The sequence below is a fragment of the Tympanuchus pallidicinctus genome, unplaced genomic scaffold (assembly GCF_026119805.1).
Source record: "Tympanuchus pallidicinctus isolate F22 unplaced genomic scaffold, pur_lepc_1.0 scaffold24, whole genome shotgun sequence".
Lineage (NCBI taxonomy): Eukaryota > Metazoa > Chordata > Aves > Galliformes > Phasianidae > Tympanuchus > Tympanuchus pallidicinctus.
Window position 1 is genome coordinate 4558026 of NW_026294741.1, and position 15477 is coordinate 4573502.

At 45.7% G+C, this 15477-nt stretch overlaps 2 protein-coding genes across 4 annotated transcripts; one reads left to right on the forward strand and one right to left on the reverse strand.

The window, feature by feature from the left end:
* The first annotated feature begins 48 nt into the window (after positions 1-48).
* On the forward strand, positions 49-6649 carry SMYD4 (SET and MYND domain containing 4). 3 transcript variants are annotated; one of them, XM_052688415.1, is made up of 10 exons: positions 52-233; positions 301-442; positions 594-683; positions 1720-2878; positions 3141-3323; positions 3620-3783; positions 4480-4612; positions 5047-5163; positions 5525-5648; positions 6335-6649. In XM_052688415.1, exons 1-10 carry the CDS (start codon positions 103-105, stop codon positions 6483-6485), a joined length of 2394 nt encoding a protein of 797 aa, XP_052544375.1. In that variant the 5' UTR covers positions 52-102; the 3' UTR covers positions 6486-6649. The 3 variants fall into 3 exon arrangements, with proteins under 3 accessions (XP_052544376.1, XP_052544375.1, XP_052544377.1); XM_052688417.1 differs by having other exon boundaries at positions 54-233; positions 1720-2035; XM_052688416.1 differs by lacking the exons at positions 3620-3783; positions 4480-4612 and having other exon boundaries at positions 49-233.
* Positions 6650-7138: 489 nt separating this feature from the next.
* SERPINF1 (serpin family F member 1) lies at positions 7139-14033 on the reverse strand. Its single transcript, XM_052688424.1, has 8 exons — positions 13906-14033; positions 11278-11363; positions 10661-10859; positions 10414-10569; positions 9453-9656; positions 8505-8647; positions 7911-8121; positions 7139-7551 (listed from the first exon to the last, which is right to left on the reverse strand). The coding sequence occupies exons 2-8, from the start codon at positions 11353-11355 to the stop codon at positions 7292-7294; spliced, it is 1251 nt and encodes a 416-aa protein (XP_052544384.1). The 5' UTR covers positions 11356-11363; positions 13906-14033; the 3' UTR covers positions 7139-7291.
* Positions 14034-15477: the final 1444 nt, after the last annotated feature.

Here is a 15477-nt window from a genome sequence, read left to right on the forward strand (position 1 = left end):
CTCCTATTGGCTGCACGGTCGCCGTACGGCGGAAGTACCTTAAGGGAACACAGTGCTACCCCACTGGGCGCCGCCATTAGAAAGTAGAACGGGGAGCGGCCCATGGCGCTGCCGGTGGAGGAGTGGCGGCAGAACGTTGCCCGGCGCTGGGCCGCTCTGGAGCCAGCTCTGAGGGAACGGTTGGCGGCGGCACCGCTGGGCGAGGCGCTACGGGTGGGCTGCGGCCTCTTTGGGTGAGCGGGATGGGAGAGGCAGGGCTGAGGTGGGGTTGGCCGCGGTGCTGATCCCGGTATCCCGCAGGCCCGAGGTGGCGGCCTTACGGCGGCTGTGTGGCCGGGTTCGCACGGACAAGGAGCCGGCGGCCGCTCGCTTCTATCGGGAGGAGGGAAATCGGCGGTTCGGCCGCTGCCGCTACAGCGAAGCCGCTAGGCTGTACTCGCAGGTAGGGGAGAACGCCGGTAAGAGGGACTGGGGTGAGAGTTGCGGCCCCGCCGGGCGCTTCGTGCTCCAAACTGCTGAGGGGTTTCTGTGAGGAGAAGCCCTGGGGTCTGCCCTCCTCCCCCCCGAGTTGTCAGCCCGCTCTGCTCCTACAGGCCGCGGCCCACGAACCTCCCCGCAGTCCTGAGGTGGCCCTGTGCTTCGCCAACCGCTCCGCAGCCCTGTTCCATCTCGGGCACTTTGAGGTAAGTCGGGGCAGCGGTGTGAGCATGTGGGGAACGGGGTAAAGAAGAGTACAAGCAGAATCTGAGGTGTTGCCTCGCAGTGTTTGCATGTCAGATTTCAGGTCGCTGCTCCCGCAAACCCCACAGTGGTGTCTTTGAGAGGCTATAGATCAGCGGCCAGCCGTATCCTGGGTTGTGTCAGCAGAGGGGTGGCAGCAAGGAGAGGGATGGGATTGTCCCCTCTGTTCTGCCCTCGTGAGGCCCTATCTGTTGTGCCGTGTCCAGGTCTGCGGCTCCTGGCTCACAAAAGATTTGGAGCTGTTGGAGCGGGTGCAGAAGGCCACAGGTATGATCAGAGGGCTGGGGAACCTCTGCTACAAAAACAGGTTAGGGAGCTGGTCTCGTTCAGCCTAGAGGAGAGGCTTAGGAGACACCCGATAGTGGCCGTCCACTTAAAGTGAACTTATAAGCAGGTAGAAAATAAACTTTTTATGTGGGTAGATAGCAATAAGATATGGGGGAACGATTTTAAACTAAAAGAGGGGAGATTTAGATTAGATATCAGGGAAATTTGTCACTGAGAGAGTGGTATGGCCTTGGCACAAGCTGCTAAGAGAAGCTGAAGGTGTGCGACCTGGTGTAGGGAACCTGCTTTGGCAGGGGGGTTGGTCTCGATGATCTCTAGAGGTCCCTTCCAACCCCTACAATTCTCAGCCAGGTTGAGTGTGGTTCTGGGCAACCTGATCTGGTGTCTGATTTAGTGTTTGGCAGCTCTTCCCACAGAAAGGTGGTTGGAGCTCCATGATCTTTGAGATCCCTTCCAACTCGAGCCATTTTAAAATCAGGTGTGCTTCTGAAGCTGTGCTTAAAGCTTCCATGATTATCTAGATGTTGCTGCTTTCTTTCTAGTTCTATGTTAGTTTTATCTGCTTAACAGATAGGCAAACTTTTTGTCCATAGCCAATAAAGAGTCTTATTAAAACGTGCTGAATCTTAAGTGGAATAAAAGAATACATCATTTTCAAGTGGCCTTAGAAGTCCTTATCTTTGTTTCTAGGTTTGTTTGGAAGATATTGCCAGGGCTGAAAGTCATGGCTATCCAGACAGGCTGCTGCCCAAGGTCTTGCTGCGGAAGGCTGAATGCCTGCTGCGTTTGGGGAGGTTACAGGATGCAACAGACACCCTCACTGCAGTGGAAAATAAAATGACTGTAGATGGGATTATGACTAGTTCTACTCACCTTACGCTACTGAAAAAGTTAAATCAGCTGAAGACTGAAATACATCAGGGGAGCTGTTCAGAACCTTCACGAGGAGCACATGGTGATATTCAAAGGGAGTCAGAGATCTGGGAAGAGAATGGCAGTATTTCAGGTGCATCTTCATCTTTGAGCCTGAATTTCAATACAGAGAGAGGACGTCACTTGGTGGCCTCCCAGGACATCCTGCCAGGACAGAACCTGTTGAAAGAGAAGGCTTTTGTCTGTGTGCTCTGCCCAGTTGAAGGGGATAGCCTTCTTCTACAGAACAGCAGTGAAACAGTGTGGGATACTCAAGTCACTAACGCAGATCTTTATTGCCACCGTTGTCTGAAGCAGCTCTTAGCCTCTGTCCCGTGCTGTGGATGCAGTTATGCAAAGTACTGCAGCCAAAACTGTGCAGATGTGGCATGGGAGCAGTACCACAGGACAGAGTGCCCCTTGGGAGCACTGCTGCTCGTGTTAGGGGTCTTCTGCCATGTTGCCTTAAGGACTGTTCTACTAGCAGGATTTTCAGAGGTTAGCAGGCTGGTGGAGTGGTCGCATGATGATAGCAACAAGGACCATTGCAATGCTGAGGCTGGAGGTAAACATCCCAGTGAGGCACTGGATACAAGAGCTGGAACAAAAGGTATCCCTGGTTGTAATGATAATGGCCAGTACCAGAGTTCTTACCGAGCTGTGTTCAACCTTTTGCCACATGTTGAGAAGCATAGTCCTGAACATAAGTTCCTTTGCATGCTGAGTATAGTAGCTGTATGCAAAAAATTGCAAGAAACTGGTCTAGAGGCTACTGTTCTGAACGGGCAGTCATCTACAATGGGATCAGAACAGAAGATGTATGGAAAAACATCTGAGGAACTGTCTCCAGAACTGATGATTGTAGCAGAAGCAATGCTGAGGCACGTGTTGCAGCTACAGTGTAACGCACAAGCGGTCACTGTAATGCAGGAGTTAGGTAAGATAAAAAATTTAAGCTCTTCCTTGTAATTCATCTCATTTGTGTGAAGCAGAGAGTTGTAAAAAGCTCCTATTGCAGAGGGGAAGTAATTGTTTAAAATGTCATGTCCTGTCTCATGTCAGCCTGTTCTTTGGTGCACACATAGATGGTATTCAGCTGTCCTTTACTGTACCAGCTATTTAGTGGTATCTGTAATTGCATAATTTGCATGGGTTACAGAGCATTCATTCTCAATGCAGTGTTTTTTCTTTGTCTTTAGAGTCTGGAGATGGTGCTGTTGTAAATAAGAAGCCTGTGCGCCTGGCTACAGCCTTCTTTCCTGTCCTCAGCCTTCTGAACCATTCGTGCAGCCCCAATATCAGTGTGTCATTCAGTGGGACAGTTGCCACTGTCAGGGCATCTCAGCCAATCCCAAGCGGCCAGGAGATTTTCCATTGCTATGGTAAGTGTTAAGTCTGTGTCTCAAGGCACTGATATCCTTTCTCCCCTCCTTGGCGTGCTTACTGATTGCTAATAATATCATAATTCCCAGTGTAATGCTGCTAGAGTCTTTGTTTATGTATGAGCCTTGACCAGAGGCATCAAACTAAGTATTTCTTATCTGCTGAACCCAACGTGCTTTCAGTCTCCAGTTCTGTGCTATCCAAAAGATGTTGCGTTTTGTCTCAGTTTTAACAAAGATGGATCTTTAGGAACTGTACTTGTTAAGTGCTTTCTACCCTTGCTGTCCTTCTGCAGGGCCTCATCACTGTAGAATGAGGGTTGCTGAGAGACAACAGCTTCTCAGTCAGTATTTCTTTGAGTGCCGCTGTCAGGCATGCCTCGATGAGTTAGAGTCTGATGTCGAGAGTGTGTCCATGAGAAACTCATTCTGCTGCCCTAACTGCCAGGCTTCAATGCAGGTAGTTTTTTGATGGTTATGATTGTTTAACTTTATCAGGATGTGTAATGTTTGGGCCTCTGGGAAAGTCAAGATTTAAAGGCCTGAGTTTATCACCTCTGCTGCGCAAGTAAAAGCCCCTGCAGAGTAAAAGCAGTATTTCACTGTTCTTAACCAGCTTCCTTGCAGTGTTCTTGCTTTCAATCTTCCAGCATTATAGTGAAAATTCTGCCCTTAACAGGGAGTTAAAATCCCTTTGAACTTGCAGAAGGAATCTGATAATATCATGGCCATGGTTTGTGGGGAGGATGATGTTTGGGAAAGAAAATGGGTCCTGGAGTCTAGAGCACAAGATGTTACCTGCAGGGTTTATGTGTGATCAGAATCACACTGTCTGCAGTTCACAGGATATAAATGGAAAACAAATGTAGCATAGATGATAAGCCAACAGAGTCTGTATTTTGTATGAACATTAGGTGTATACTTCTTGACCTTGCTTCAACCTAACCTACGGTGGGCTGAGACCGGCCTGCATAGCAATCATAGCTATTCCTGGAAGCTTCACCTAAAACCCGAGTAAGTTAGCAGCAGTTTACAAGCAAGCCACCTGGTTTCTGAACTATATTTAGCATCTCTGTAGCATAATACAGAGGTATGGAGGTGGAAAGCAAGTTTGAGTTGAATGTGAGCAAGAATGATCGCAGAGATGTTTTCACAGGGGGAAGAAATGCTTTGTTGTTCAAACGAAGCTTGTGCATTCTCAGTCAGCAGAGGGAGATTGTCACGGCGCTTACTGGACCTTCAGCAGCAAATGGAGAAAGCATTAGAGCTGCTAAGAGACAGCAAGGCTGGTAAGGCTCAGCTTTCTGCTTTAAGGTCAGCAGCTCTTGGTACGCATCAGGAGGCTTGTTATAGCCATGAGATGGCACTGTTGCTTATGTAGTTGGGATCTGCTGGCATGAAGCCGGATGTCCCTGGGGACTTGAGCTTTATTTTTTTTTATACCCCTGATCCGGGTGTTAATCTAGGTCACACGTTGTTCCACAGTGACTAAAAGAACTCAGGATAACTTTGGAGTTATGCATTCTTGGGCCTCGCTTTCCTGAAGTGAGTCTGGCCAGCTCTGTGTTAAGAGTAAGCAGGGCTGCAGAGGAAGTAGATGTTGAATCCTAACCAAATCCAGATATAGTTGTGTAAGATGCAGAGATGACTGAGTTTATTACATGACTCATGGCAGGCTGGGGACTGGCCAGTAGGATGAATTTTTTCATATTCTGTTTTATAGATGAAGCTATCAGAATGCTCCTGAAGTGTCAAATGGATGCTAGAAACTTCTTGTCACCAGAGCATTTGCTGATGGGAGAGCTGGAGGACCATCTGGCACAGATCTATGCTGCTCTTGGTACGGCATTGTCTTCTCACTCATAATCATCTTCAGTTTTCTGAACTGAGGATTTAATTTGGCTAGTGTTTTCCCTGACTAGCTTTTTTACTTTTCTACTACTCCATTTCTCTAGTTTTGACAGCAGAGCTCTCAGAAAGACTGCTTTTGCCAAAATTACATTCTTAGCAAGCAATGACCAATAATGTGATCTCACGTTCTTGTCATGTTTCCTTGTCCTGGTTCAGAGAATAGCAGCCTCCCAAGAATACTGTAGACACAGTTCACCACGTTTTGCATAATGCTGTCAAACACTTTGTATGACAGTAGCTGTAAAAAGTAATTATTTATAGTTCTGTTTGTTTGTTTATTTTTCCATTAGGAAAGTGGCAGGAAGCAGCCAGACACTTGGAGAGGAGCATTCAGCTTGTGGAAATGCATCATGGGCCATCTAGTGTAGAAATGGGTCATGAACTTTTCAAACTGGCACAAATTCTCTTCAATGGGTAAATTTGCTTTCATTCTCTCTCCCATCCCTGCGCCTCATGTGTGTCCAACACAGCACTGTGGCAGTTGGTCCTTGGCATGTTGCAAGGCCCTGGGCAGTTTGGTCCAGGTACAAAAGTTGTCCACTACTCAACTGCAAGTCAATAGAACCCAACGGGGTTCACTTACGCCTTATGATTCTCTTTGGACCCATTCCTCAGCCTTTTATCTGTCTACTCTTTCTATTCTCTGACTCTGTTTATTCCCTGTCCTATTTTATTCTGAGAACTAGTCACCCCTGGTGTTTGCATTTCAATTGAACAATGTTGTTGACATCTTTTCAGATAAAGAAATAAAATCTTGCTCTATTTTGGCCCTCCAGTTAATCTCCAGATTACTGCAAATCTTCTGACAACACATCCCTTCAACTGTCTGAATTTTAGCATGAGCTACAGTGCAGAAGAAGTGGGTACATATACTCAAAGATAATGTTTTAACTTTTTATCCATTTCCTATCCTTATTCATTATTTTTGCCCATCCTCCCTTTGCAGCTGAAACACTTCCTACTTTTCCTGTTGCTGAAGGGTGGTGGAGGGTGGGATTGATAGCCATGAGCAGGGTGAGGTCTCTTGGGGAGAAGGTTTGAAGTTTGTGCAACTTGAGGGAGCTGAATTCATTATTTTGTATACACTTTCCCTATTTCAGATTGGCAGTTTCTGAAGCTCTGAGCACAATTCAAAGAGCAGAGGAGATTTTATCAGTGCACTGTGGTCCGCAGAGTACTCAGATCCAGGAACTACAAGAGATGAAGACCTGTCTGTTAGAGCTTCCCAGAAGCATCCTTCAGAGGACTTAATTTCCCTATCAAAGGAAGATTCAATGTGATCTTTCATCAAAGCTAAGTTTCGTGTGGTAAGGTTGTCATGTAGTACAAGCTGGAAAATTGTGTGTAACGATAACTCAAGTGAAATCCAAGATGCTCTTTAGAGATACAATTGTAAATAAAATGACCGGTTCTAACATGAGGGGTCTGCGTGTGCTATAGTGGAAATAGATGCTGCTGTAGGATTTCTGCATGTGGGTGAAGCAAATGCTTGAGATGCTTATGTGTATGTGTGTTTCTAGAGATATGAACCTCCCGTGTTGGTATTTTGTTGGTCATGAACGTTCAGTCATCCAGACCAAAGTGCCTTTTTCTTCTAATGACGCACTTCCATTCTTGTCAGCACGAAACATAAATGGTTGGGATGGATGAGGCAGCTGGCTGGGAAGTGCAAACTCACGAGCTGTAAGAGAGGACACTGCAGAACTTGGAGGGCTACCAGAGCAGATCCAGCAGTGATTAACAACTGGCTTCGGCTTGGTGGATGTGTTAGGGGAAAATGCAGTATACACTAGAGTAATGTCTGTATATAGGAGAGAACTGCACTGGGGATCCATCTAGGGAAAATGGGAGTGTGAAGGTATGTGACATAGACAGGAGAGTCTTTCAAGGGAGAATACAGGGGCTTGTGGAGAGTAATAGCAAAAGCTCTTTTATTGCAGCATAAAGGCATAAGATTTGCAAGTTGTGTCTTTGTGCAGCAGAGCAGGGAGCCAATATCTCTCCCAGTACCATCCTTTCCACTCAAGCACTACCACTGCAGATTACTGTGAAGGGATCTAAACACTTCTGGGGTCCAGGATTTTGCCAATGAAGAGGAGGGTTCCAGTGGTATCATCTCGCAGCACAAGAAGAAATGGTCTGTCCACATGATACTCTATGGGGAAGGTCAGACGAGCAGCATTCACCCCAGGAGTTGGTGTGGATTTTTCCCCATCTTCATTAAGCTCCAAAACTGCCTTGTGTTGCACATGAGATAGCTTAATAGGTTTGGCAGAAATCTTAGTAAAGTCAGGTGATGTGAAAAGTGACTGGAGCCCTGGAGGAAAGAAAGAAAGAAAATTCCATTAACTAAAAGCAGGTGGGAAAGCAGCACTGCTAATGCTGTGATCCAGGAGGACATGGCTGTTCAGGCAGAGGTAACAGAGAGAAGCTTACATCTGTTTGTACTGTGCTTCTCCCTCTTAATCTCAGAAACACTGTATGAGCTTGGTGGAAATATCTGATAAAAAGCTGAGGAGTCCTGGACTGAAGTGGTTTAGTTGTTGCTAAATCTGTACAGACTGAGAGTGGTACCAAACTAATAACCCACCAGCATCATATTCCCTTGTGAGCAGGAAGCAACTTGCCTACTGCTTTCAGACCTGACAGTCTGTAGAGAGAATGTGATGTACATACTTGTCTCCTTTAAAGTGTTGCCAAGTGCCTCTTCGTAGTTCAGCTTCAGTTTGGGCAAGCTTAGCACAGCATGCACTGTCTTCAGCTCCCTGTCTACATCGTGAACAAACTCAGAAGTGAGGCTTTCCTCAATCAGAGTCATATTCTGGGTCACCTTCGTAGGCAGGAAGAACATGGCGCTGACTCCTTCTGTCAGTGGCAGCTGGGCAATCTGGAAGACCAGTTATAAATAAGAAAGGGACATAAAACCCATGGACCAGTGCACCTTCTTTGAACTCATACTACAGCAAAAGATTTGTTTGAAACAAGCACAGATTGAAAAGTTGTGTGTCCTGCCCCTCTTGCCCAGCTTTAAGCAGACCAAAACAGGCTAGTAGGATCTGTGCACTGTTTAAATTCTGCACTGGTTATCACCTAGCCAATGTAACAGCAGAAAGGATATTCTAAGAATCAACAAACTGCCTCTCAAAATAGGGACTGCAAAACTAGCCTGATGGGTGGAGCGATGCTGCCTTGTGGAATGGCTTAACAGCTAAGTGTGGCTGAGCCTGTTCCTCAGTAGGTTTGGATCTTGTGCAATATTTGCTGTCTGACCTTGCAGTTGAGCTCTGAGTCAAAACCGTATCGCAGTATGGCTTTGGGGTCTGACATCATGGACACTTTCACAGTTCTGTCCTCATCCAGATGGAAGTCGTTCAGGACAGTCCTCTTGGTGTCAAACTTGGTTTTCCAAGTCCCTGTTTTTTTTTGAAAAGATAAAATGAAAGATTTTCTGGAATGTTGAATTATATTATTCAATTGTATGCGGCTGAGAAATGCTGTACTTTATGTATGATGTAGTATTTGTTCTTTAAAAGTTGAGGCACGAGTGAATGATAGAGATGGAAGTAGGCTGATTGAGCTTATTGATTTACTGCCGTTCTTAGGCCCCTCCTTTTCATCTGAGAATTGACTAAATGGGAAATAAAAAAAATCAAGCCAGTGTATGGGTGGAGTAGCTGTTGGGAAGTTGATGTCTACTTATGTAATGACAAAACTATTTTAAAGGATAACAATTGTGTCAATGCACAGAAAGCACTCCTCTCTCCACCTTTGTTTTGCTCCTTGTCTCTAAGCAATAATTCTCTGGGACACTGGATTGTGTAGGTGCTGGCTTGGAGTGTGTTCTAGAACATCCCTCCAGTATTTCCCTACATGCCTTCCACAGCGACAGTAAGGCTCAGCACAGCCTTTAACCTCTGCCTTCCCTAAATGTTAATGCTCTATCTTTTGCCGTTGAGTTTTGCAAGCTTAAGCTTTCTTCTCTGGTCTGTTACTGCAAACAGGTCAAGATTCAGCTTCCCAAGAGTAATAATTCCTCAGCTGACGACTAGTTCTGCTCAGGTAGCATGAATATTTTTCTTGCTTATTAAACGTGTGCTCAATCACTTTCTTACATTCGGTACCTTGGCACTTTATTTTCACTGTTGGCAGTGAAGTCGTTCCTTCACATATCTTCTAATGTGTGCTTAACAGACCTCTGGAACAAAGTGCACACCTTACCCTTGAAGTAGGCAGCCCCAGCAAGGAGAATACTGACATCTGTGGGCATGTCTTTCATGAACCGCAGAATCCTCCCCCTCGTCTGCTGCCGTACCCAGTTGTTGACTTCCTGGAGGTCTAACTGGGTGTTGCCACTTAATGCCCTCAAACGCATTTTGTAGGACTTCTCTAGCTGGCTGTGGAAAGTAGATTTCACCCTCAGTCCTGGGAAACAAAAGGATGGATGTTGCAGTTAATTAGCGCCCTTGTGAAAACGATGTCAAGGCAGCAAATTGCAGTCTGAAGCTCAGCAGCAGTTCTCTCAAAAGACATCTGTGGCTGTGAGTATGCTGAAACCTGCCATCAAAAGGAATGACTGACAGTGCAAGGAAGAAACTGAACCAAATCCTAAAACCATCCATGCTGGAGTATGGAACAACTCTCTACTAAAAAGTGAAGAAGAGAGAGATGAACAGAAGGCTTGGGTACAGCTATTCCTGCATCAATCTTCTTTCTCTAGCTTTCTGTATGAGCACAGCTTACTCAACCTATTAGATTTTGGTTTCAAAAGATAGCTGCTAGTTTTTTTTCAGATGTTGACTGCATATCTCAAATATTTCTGCAAGGAACTAAACTCAGAATACTGGCTGAATGCTGTCACCAAATAGGACAATGTAATTTGTGATTCCTGTTAGCAGCATCTGCTAGGAAACCAGAATCCTTATAGTGAGTTTCTTCTAGGTCTTGTGCGTGCTAGCTGCTCTCACCAGTATCTTTTGGTGCATGTTTGGTCTTCTCATTTATTTGCATGTCCACAAACTTTCCAAGGCTTTATCTGAAGCAGGAGTGCATTCCATGCACACTGCCTGTGTTGTGGCTCGTTATATCAGAGCCAAGCTGTTTGTGTAGTGTTACTTGTTCAGTGTTTTCTACCTGCTGCTAGTTATGTAGGTAAATTCTAAGAGAGGGAAAGGACTTTTACTTTTCTCCACGATGATACGGGAGGCACTTTTCAGGCTCTTCTCTGGCCCAGTCACACTGGCCAGTAGGTCCTTGTAGGTGTTGTAGACCTCAGCTTTGTTAAGTAGATCATAGAAGAGGGCACGAGAAATCACATCTTCTGTTCGTTCTCCAGCCCCTGCCAACAAGAAGGACAACAGTATAAAGGATAAAAGTATAAAAGGCCTGTCAAATCAAACAGCATGTGAGGAAAAGGGGCAGGAACTCACCAAGTGAGAGACCAGAGAGAGCAGTAGCCAGGCTGAATGGAGACAGCAGCACGTTGGCAGTGGCTGTCCGGCTGGACTGCTGGCGGTACAGGTCATAGCCAAAGTTGGAGACTGCAGCTGCCAGCTTGTTAACAGGGGTCTTGTAGAATGGATCTTCCTCCTCAACCTCACCAACAGTTCCATCAGTGGTCGGAGAGTTCTAGCAAGTACAGGGAGCACTGTGTTTAGACTTGAAGTTCTTTGCAAGAACAGGTACAGTTACTTTAAGCATTTCAAAGGCAAACAATCTGTGGATACTCTCCTGTAATCCACACAAATATTAGCTTGATCTTACTGATACAGAGAGACTGCAGGAATAGTGACTTCACTTTAAAGTGTCCCAATAAAGCTGGAGGTGGTGCTCAGGTTGGAATCCACTGTGTGTGCCTCACAGTCATCTCCTGATGTCAGCACTGTGGCTTTAACTACGTAAAGCAGTAGTTAGTCTCATTATGTTGCTAAATGAAAACCTAGTTAATTTAGGAGGAGGGTGCTTAATCCTTCCTTAAGACTTTCTAAAATTAAATAATCTCCTTCAAGTATCTCTCCCTCATTCTCTGTTGCTGTCTTCTACTTACCTGCCCAGTAGGTGAGTTCTGGGATTTACTTGGGATCGTTAGAAGACCCAGGAGAAGGAGAATCGCTGGAATCTGCATGCCTGAACCTACAGAGTAAGAACATGGCAGTTAGTTTGAGTAACACTGAGAGGAATGCATCTCCACCACTGCTGACTGCTGTATCTCGCTGTGACGGGAGCTGTGATGACATGCTGCTGCTTGTCCTTCTTGATTGTGAAATGCACACCTGATTTTTGCTGGGTTTTCTTCTCCTCTAGCTTGAACTATTCAGCCAGCCTTGGCTCTGAGGACTTCAAAACTGGGCAAGCACTCATGCCTGGGTGTGTCTAAACACATAAGCAGATGTGTGTGGCCCAAACCACACTGATGCTGGCAGCTACTGAGTGCTAGGGTCCAGAAAAGCATTAAATCATAAATTCTCAGTTCTAGGCTAAAAATTAAATCCATCAGAACATATAGAAGCTAGCAAATCTATACTGTTAAATGAGGTAGAAGACAAAAACTATCTACTGTTCTGGTAAACAAGTTCCTGTCTCAGGCAGTAATTCATCATGATTCTTGTGTCTGTAAGTACTTGGAAGGCTATAGAGCCTATACAAGTCCTTTGCTTCTTATGTGCAGTTGGACAAAGGACCAAGAAGAGCTTTCTTGAAAGCCACTGAAGAAAGGGCAGTGTGTAAATACCTAATGCTGGGCCAAATCTGGCTAACAGATGAAAGCCAGAGCTTGGCTTATTCAGTATTTTAGAGGTGAGAGAGAAGTACCCAAAGCTGGTAAAGTATCCAAAGCTGGTAAGCTTGTTCCTTCTGTAGAAGCCACTTTGAATCACTCCATTGCTGGCATATGTGACTCTTCCAGCCAGGTCTGGTGCAAAGGGCAGCGTGTAAGCCAGGGTTTCACTGTGGGTGCAGAACTACTGCAGAAGTGTCATGCCCCAGAGAACAGATGCCGCTGCGGCTGGTCTGAAGCAATATTTATACAGATTCCCAGAAATTAAAGGAAGAGAGTTGTGTTTAAGTAACCCCTGTGATCCAGGCATCCAGTGAAGCAGCAGAAAGAACATGTGTTTCAGATTAACTGCTGCTATAAAGGCAATACGCCTACTGGTAGAAATACAACTTAAAGCCACGTGGCTACAACAGCCACAGGTCAGGACCTGGTCTGCTCAGGCAGAGGCTTTCCTTCAGTGAAAGGCCGTTCACTGCTGCTCTTTCCTGCCAAAACCCTTTTCTTCTAGAGGTAGTTCTGCCTTGGAGAAAACCGTATCACAGTGGAGGTCATAAGTTTTCACATAAGCTTAGCGTAACAGAAGTAGTACTTTCTTCTCCCTGTGCTCTTGTATCTTGTGGCCTCTTTCTATACCAGCTGTTGAGTAGATGAGATTTTTCTGGCACAGGAAATGCAACTCTATCAAGAGGATTTACTATGCTGGAAGAAACCAAAGTATGTGGTGGTATGACAGTGGGTACAGTGTTGGGATTGCTTCTATTGTTGCAGAGTTCTAAAATGAACAGGCGCCGTGCTGAAGCACGGAGGCTCAGCGTGCATCTAAGACAGGTCACAGCCAGGGCTCTGTGAGGATGCCTGCACCAAGCAGTCCTTGCACGCTAAACGGAAGAGGTTTGGCACAGTCCAGTCTGGGGATGAAGCTTTTCCATAGACCATAACCTTTTCTCTTGGAAAGAAAAAAAAAAAGCTCAATACAATCCCTGCTTCCAACTATACTGAGCTCCTGGGAGTACAGCAACGGAGATTGGTTCTGCAGATCTGTTCTGTTTTTGCCAGCGCTGTCACCAGCTTCGTATTTCTCAAACTTTGCCAAAAAACAATTTCCATTTTAGAAAGACAAAGCCTTTTTGCACTTGAATTAGTCTGAACATCTGGATTCTATTTGCATGTCCTTTAGCACACAGCCAGAAATGCAGAGAGAGAAGAACTTGGTGGAGCAAAGGTGGGATGGTTTCAGGAGTGCTATGAAAATCTGTAGCTGCCTTTAGAAAGAAGAGGAGCAACAGCATGCAGAATCTGATGTTACAGTAAGAAAGATACAGAAAGAAAGTGTTGATAAAGGAGCTGAGGAGGAACTTTGTGCCAGGGAGTTGTCCATCTGTGAAGGCCTGTTGGTGCTGAGTGAAATGTTTTGCTTTCCTTCTACAGTGATACGAGTCTCAAAGTCATTTACAAATACTGCTGATTTTAGGGGTCCTATGAAGTAGCACTGATGAGTTCACGCTGCTCTCTGTGATTGCTCCACCCCTCAGCACTGGCTACTTCTGAAGCATCGTGCAACCACTACATCTAGAGGATTTGACTCCCACCAAAATTGTTACCTTTGCCAAAAGAAAAAGCCTCTTCCCAGCTGCAACACAGGTACTAGCAGGGCAGACAAGGTAGGAAAAAAGGAGGCCCGCTCCCTGAGCACACCTCTGCTCCAGAAGCACAGCGGTGCCCAAGGATGCTGCTGGCTCCCAACCCTTGGTGGTGCTGCTCACCTGATGGGAGTGCCGCTCTTTGACACCTGTGCCCCAGCACCCACCCAGAAGCCCCCAGCCTCATCCTTGTGCCCTCTGCTTCTTTGGCTGCCGGCTGCTGAGGTGGGCAGCACATGCAGCCTCTGCTGCCCCTTACCTTGGGCTCCTCTCGGCCGCCACTGCCGCAGGATCCCAGTGAGTGTGAGCCGGGGACAGTGCGGGATCAGCGCAGCCACATCTGCTTTTTGCTGCCTCCCCAGCCCAGCCTTCAGCAGGCTTCAGGTTACAGCTTCCCAGGGCGCTCTTAAAGTGCTCTGCTCCCATTTTCTTTTGCTGTGATCCTCTTGCTTAACTTTCCAAAGCAAATGTGCCTTCTGTGATAAGGGCTTTCTAACAGCTGAAACGTGGGGCTGAGCCAAGTGTTCAGCCTGTTCTTCCCTGCGGTGTTTGAGAAAGCCTTTTATTCCCTCACTGCTGCCCCGTGTCACATGAGGGAATTTCTTCTCTCTGTTAATAGAGCATTGTTTAAAGATTTAATGGAGAGGCTTGTGAAGGGGAAGCAGGATTCATCTGCAGCTTAAAGCAGTTAAGGGGAAGATCTCGAGAAGTGATTCTACTCAGTGATAGTTGCTAGTGAAGAAGTTATCAATGTATATGTCTTAAAGTTTTTTTGGCCAAAAAAGAAAAGTAGGCTTGGTTAAAAAGAAGAAAGGAAGTTAATGAAGAGAATGTTGTAGGAGCTTATAGAGTGATAAGTGATTGGGAGGAGGGAAGAGGCAGAGGTCGTTATTGTTCATAATAGAAGAGCCATGGGGAGCACTCATGAAGATCAGTATGTTTTTGGTGAGGTTTGTTATTTTTTTCTCATAAGTATTGAACTGTAAAAGTCATTGTACCTCAATACTGAAGAAGATGAAAGATAAATGGATTTTTAAAAAGTAAATGATAAATTAATGGACGACAGATTGCAGTCTAACGATGGTCAGATGTCACATCATGCTCAGCACCTGGGAGACGCAATGAGAGAAGAGTTGTTTTTCTGTCCTGAGTTCTACTTTTGGGGTTTATTCCTCAGTCATTTGACCTTAGCTACTAGGAGAGATGGACATGTGTCTGCCTGATCCAGTACAGCTGTTTGCCTGCTTGGAAATGCTGAAAGCAAATGGTGCAGTAACATCAGTGTCCCTAGTCCAGGTTTGTACTGGGACATGTTTTGGGCTGCCAGCTTTGCTGCTAGGAGGTAACAAGGAGTTACTCATGGATGCTTGCGTTGGCCTTGCACAGTCCCTCAGATAAGAGGAAGGGATGGTTTTGGAGGAGCAATAGCAGCTGTTTTTGCAAGTGGGAAAAGCAAATCAGGAAGCCTGCTTTGCAATTAGCCAGTGCTTCAAAGGTGACCCTTTCTGACACGAAGAGCAGCAGCTCTGCTCTCAGCTGCTTCTTGGCTTGTTCAGTGAGAAGGCATCAGCAGAGATGTTTGCACTTGTTGGACTTCCATCGTCTGCTGGAAAACGAGAGCGTGAGCTGTGGAGATCACTTCTGATGTTTGTCACTTCTTGATACAAATTCGGTATTAAAATACATTTTGTGGAAGAACACAGAGAACACTTTTGTATCTTGTGTGTATCTTCAAATGAAAACCCTTGTTTTTAAATAAAATCTTGGTGTAAAACCATTTAAATTGGAGTAGCGATTGCATAGAATGTTATAGCCTACAGCAAGCTTTATT

Excerpts from the sequence above, each read along its gene's own strand:
- SMYD4 (XM_052688415.1), top strand. The coding sequence starts at position 103 with ATGGCGCTGCCGGTGGAGGAGTGGCGGCAGAACGTTGCCCGGCGCTGG. Across the intron at positions 234-300 it reads GTGGGCTGCGGCCTCTTTGG|GCCCGAGGTGGCGGCCTTAC; the intron begins GTGAGCGGGATG and ends GGTATCCCGCAG. Across the intron at positions 443-593 it reads CCGCTAGGCTGTACTCGCAG|GCCGCGGCCCACGAACCTCC; the intron begins GTAGGGGAGAAC and ends CTGCTCCTACAG.
- SERPINF1 (XM_052688424.1), bottom strand. The coding sequence starts at position 11,355 with ATGCAGATTCCAGCGATTCTCCTTCTCCTGGGTCTTCTAACGATCCCA. Across the intron at positions 10,570-10,660 it reads TCTCTCTGGTCTCTCACTTG|GGGCTGGAGAACGAACAGAA; the intron begins GTGAGTTCCTGC and ends TCTTGTTGGCAG. Across the intron at positions 8,122-8,504 it reads ACTCAGAGCTCAACTGCAAG|ATTGCCCAGCTGCCACTGAC; the intron begins GTCAGACAGCAA and ends CTGGTCTTCCAG.